This window comes from Equus quagga, chromosome 1 (assembly GCF_021613505.1).
Source record: "Equus quagga isolate Etosha38 chromosome 1, UCLA_HA_Equagga_1.0, whole genome shotgun sequence".
Lineage (NCBI taxonomy): Eukaryota > Metazoa > Chordata > Mammalia > Perissodactyla > Equidae > Equus > Equus quagga.
This window is the reverse complement of record NC_060267.1, coordinates 84,518,891-84,523,743: the sequence shown is the minus strand read 5'-3', so window position 1 is coordinate 84,523,743 and position 4,853 is coordinate 84,518,891. Positions and strand designations below refer to the sequence as shown.

The 4,853-nt window shown below is 39.8% G+C and overlaps 1 protein-coding gene across 1 annotated transcript; it reads left to right on the top strand.

The window, feature by feature from the left end:
• Nucleotides 1-3,121: 3,121 nt before the first annotated feature.
• LOC124238207 (olfactory receptor 1B1) lies at nt 3,122-4,075 on the top strand. Its single transcript, XM_046658896.1, has one exon. The coding sequence runs from the start codon at nt 3,122-3,124 to the stop codon at nt 4,073-4,075; it is 954 nt and encodes a 317-aa protein (XP_046514852.1).
• Nucleotides 4,076-4,853: the final 778 nt, after the last annotated feature.

Below are 4,853 nucleotides of genomic sequence, written 5' to 3'. Positions count from 1 at the left end.
ATTATGATTAATCCAGTCCTTGACTCCTGAGGCTGGAGGAATGTAGGTAGTTATGAGACTTCCACCTCTGTCTCTTACATTCTTGCTGAAGATTTCTCCCCACCTATTCCAGAGTCCTGTCTAAACTTTTTGTCTGGCTCTAGATCTCTAGGACCATCCCCAAATGAAAGAGCATCCATCAGAAACAGACTGTAGAATTTACTACAGCAAGACAGGAAAACAGGAATGGTAATTGGAAACAAGGGACGTACATGGGATTAGGGAAAGACAATTTAGGGAAACTTCTAGGCTCTTTGGCTCATTGTAGGTCTTACAGTTACAATTCACATGCATTGCGACATCTACCTTTTTCCCATAAGATTTTGGAAGATTGTTTTGGAGCTAAATCTCTGATTCTCCCAGTTCAAGATAGATATTAGCTAATTCTAGATTCTCCATGATATACTGGCATGAGTACTCGAGTCCTGGCACTGAGTGTGTAATTTAATTAAGTGAATAACATCATATGGATGTTATGTTGACCTAGAAAGGTATGCTTAGTCTTATGAAGGAATAAATAACAAAAATATAATACAGTAAAAGCTCTTATCTCAGTCGCTATCCTGTCTTTACTGTTTATATTTTTAATAAGAAAAATTTCACAATATAGAAAAATGTATAGAGACCAAATAATGAAATACATATACTCAACATCCAACTTTAAAATAACTTAACATTTGCCTTTTTTGGTTTCAATTCTGATTTTGAAAAAACAGACTGTTACAATTAAAACCCAAACTACTTCTCTGTCCTATCCTCTGTCCTTCCTCCTTCCCCAAAGATACTCACTGTTCTCAATAAAGTGTTCATTATTCTCATGCATGTTTTCAGAATTTCAAAGTATATATCTATTTACAAAAATAACAATATTTTTACATGTTTTAAAACTTCATACCTGTTGTTCTTTCCTATCATTCTGAAATGGCATTTTTCAGTTAACATTATGTTTTGGACACTTAAGCTTATTGATGCCTGTGGCTCTGCTTTCAACTGCTGTATAGTGCAAGTAGACCATAAAAGTTCAAATATGTATATACAGTTGTGGTACAGTATTTAACTGAATAAAGTATCTTTCAGCCACTGAGAACGCCACCTCTGTTATATATCACAATTTCTAGAAATTGTGAATTTGTGTTGAGGCTGTCACTTTTTGTATTCCAGGTCCATTTAACCACAAGTAGCCACAAAGTGTCTCAAAAAGCTTAAGAACTAATCTCATAGAGATTTGATTATCCGGCCACAATCTTATTAATTTAAGAAATCGATAATGAAAAGATAATTTAAGACAACATGATCGGAAAGTAAAATGAATCTCAAAATGCATTATTTAAAGCTTTAAAGAAAATTTGAGAAAGGGACCAAAGGCAGTTACTGCCAGTGCCTAGAAAACAGTTTGAGAAGGCTGCATTTACAGAATTTGTTGGGATGAAGATGTATGAGTTTTCCTTGGACTAATTGGATCCAAGGAAGGTGTATATGCTGTGTCATCTTAAAAAGCATCCCACTCAAGAGGGCTTCCTGCTGGGGTGAGGCAACCTTAGAAGATTACACCTAGAATGATACAGTCAAATATCAATCCTAAAGGAGGCCTCTAAGGGATCAGCCAGTGTTTGAATTAGACTTGTCTGGGAAGAATGAAGTAATAGTTACCTGTAGGTGGTCTCAAATGGGCTCATATGAAGCTCCACCAGAGGAAGGTCCTGTATTTGTGATCTGTACCAAGAGCACCACTCAATGAGATCTTAACCTTTCCTTCATCCTTCTACTTTGGCCTTGCAATAGCAAGAGACAGCTTACAGGTAAGATGGATGAGATGGTACAATAATGAAGTCAGCCACATCCTTCTTTCCCTAATGCAGATTTCTAAGTGAGAGTATAAGTCCTCCTGGGGAAGGAAGAAAGGTTTAAATTGCTTCAGGTTTAGAGTTTTGATATTCAATTTGATTGCATTTCTAGTACTTAAAAGAGAGATTTTTCAAAAGCAGTAATGTGAAAAAGTTTCTTCCTGCTTTGACTCCACAAAGTTTAGCTTCTTCCAAAGATTTAACAGAAGAGTATCTCCTTTAATCTTCTCTATTTTATGAGGTAGAGACCATTTCATCGCCATTTGACAGGTGAGAAAACATAACTTACATAGCTAATAAGTGTTACATAATCCTGGTAAGATAGGTTAGGTACTGACAATGAAAGTTCCTTACAAGCCAGATCAAGCTATTTGGATTTTATTCTGAAGGCCCTTACTCTTTAAACAGGGAATCACATGTTGAAAGTTTTACTCTGGCATAAGAATGGAAGATCTAGCAGGGAAGATAAGTAGAGAAACCAACAATGAGGCTATGAAATTAGTACTGGTCACAGATCCTGAGGCTTAAATAGAGTTGGTGGACTAAGAGCAAAGGATGGACACAAGGGAAAATGTAATGGTTAGGGAGGGATTGAATATAGGGAGATGAAGGAGAGATTCCCCCAGTTTTGCATTTGGGTAAGCAGAGGGTGATGAGGATGATGCCATTAACCAACCAAATGAAATAAAAGGGAAAAACAAGTTATTTCATGACAACCTGAAGCAATTTCACTATAAAAATCAACTATTTATAGAGATCCATTTCTTTAAATGTGACATGTTAAATGGTATATTATGTTCCTTACAGGTTGAGATGGAAGAAATCATGAGGACTGCAATGGGATGAGGCATGAATGGAAGATGAAGAGCTAGAGACAGTGAGTATAGGAATTTTTTCAGGACATTTGCCAGGAAGGAGATAAGCAGTAGTTGGAGGAAAAGACAATTTTAATGGAGTGTTTATAACTGTAGGAAGGACTTTATCAGAGTTTACAGATTACCTAAAAGGAACCACTAGAGTGGGTGAAACAGAAGAAATAAGGGAGAAGATATTATAATAAACTAAGGGAGTGAAGTCATATACCTAGAGGAAGGGCCATAGTGATCAGAGTTGACTTTAAGTCTTTAAGGAGCTTGAATAACATAAATAAATTAAATAGAATTGTTATGCTCCCTAAGCTATGACCTGTGACTTGCTTCGTGATCAAACTTTTCCAGGCAGGCTCGTTGTCACCCATCATGGGCTGTGCTCCTAATGCTTCACATTCTCCCGTATTCTTGCTCCTTGGATTCTCAAGAGCTAGAGTCCCCCCAGCTCTCCCCTTTCTCCTGTTCCTGGCTATTTACTTGACCACCATAATGGGGAACGTGACTCTAGTGCTGATTATCTCCCGGGACTCCAGGCTCCATTCACCTATGTACTATCTGCTCCGTGGTCTTTCCGTGATAGACATGGGGCTGTCCACAGTCATCCTGCCCCAGTTGCTGGCCCATCTGGTCTCTAATTATCCAGCCATCCCTGCTGCCCGCTGCTTTGCCCAGTTCTTTTTCTTCTATGTATTTGGAGTTACAGATACACTTGTTATTGCTGTCATGGCTCTGGATCGCTACGTGGCCATCTGTGACCCTCTGCACTACCATTCAGTGATGAATCGCCAACTCTGTGCATGCTTACTGGCCTTGTGCTGGGTGGTGTCCATAGTGCACACCATGCTGCATGTGGGACTCCTCTTGCCTCTTTATTGGGCTGGGGATGCTGAGGGCAATGTTAACCTTCCTCACTTCTTTTGTGACCACCGACCACTTCTGCGAGCCTCTTGCTCTGACATACATTCCAATGAGCTGGCCATATTCTTGGAGGGTGGTTTCCTCATGCTAGGCCCTTGTTCCCTCATTGTACTCTCCTATATCCACATTGGGGCCACCATCCTACATTTGCCTTCAGCTGCTGGTCGCCGTCGTGCTGTCTCCACCTGTGGATCCCACCTCACCATGGTTGGCTTCTTCTATGGCACCATCATTTGGGTCTACTTCCAGCCTCCTTTCCAGAACTCTCAGGATCAGGATATGGTGGCTGCTGTGATGTACACCACCATTACACCTTTGGCCAACCCTTTTGTATATAGCCTCCGCAACAAGGATGTGAAGAGTGCATTCCATGGGCTGCTTGGACGGGGGAGAGTGGATTCCTGATTCACCTGCTTAAGAGCATATTGGTTGTGAGGAAAGAAGTGGGCAGATTTAAGCATGGCTGGTTTTGGAGAGATGAAAGGGAGGGATGGCCTGGCCAATTTATGGAACTGCAGATTTGACTCTTGCTGATGTGGTGCTCTGACAGAGCTATGAACATTCTACATTCGTGTCACATGTGCTCAGGGCTTCCTTATCACCATTCCTCTGGAACCCCTCCTCAGGTCATTTATCTTCAGTTATCAAAGTGGATATAAATGAGTCACTAGGCCTGGGTACCTTCAATTCCAGAGTTTTGAAAAAATATGAGAATATTATTGTGAAATTCTGAACTTAATTAGAGACAGTGAAGTTAATTACAGTCACATTTCACTTGGTGTGCTTGCCTGTGGGAAGCGTATTGGTGTATATCAGAAAGTTAGTAGAAGAGAGAAGTTTAGGTAAATAGGGATGACAATTTCATATCTGTTCCATTCAGTGAGCAAATATAGGCCCAGAAGTGAGAGTGAAAGGGGGCCATGATTCTGCTGTTCCATATGTTAGCCCCAGTTTCCATGGGTCTCTCATAGTGTGAACATCTTATTCTGATGCATGTGAGTCAGATTTTATATGTCTTAAATGAATTTTAACTTACATTTTTCAAATGAAGTATACAGAGAAAGTGTAAGCTAAATATTTTGCTGCATAAAACAAGGAAGGGGAACTATTTCAACGATGGAAAAAACAAATTGACTTAGCTTTTTGGGAGCTGAACATTGGCTCATATTTTGTTAGCTCTTAA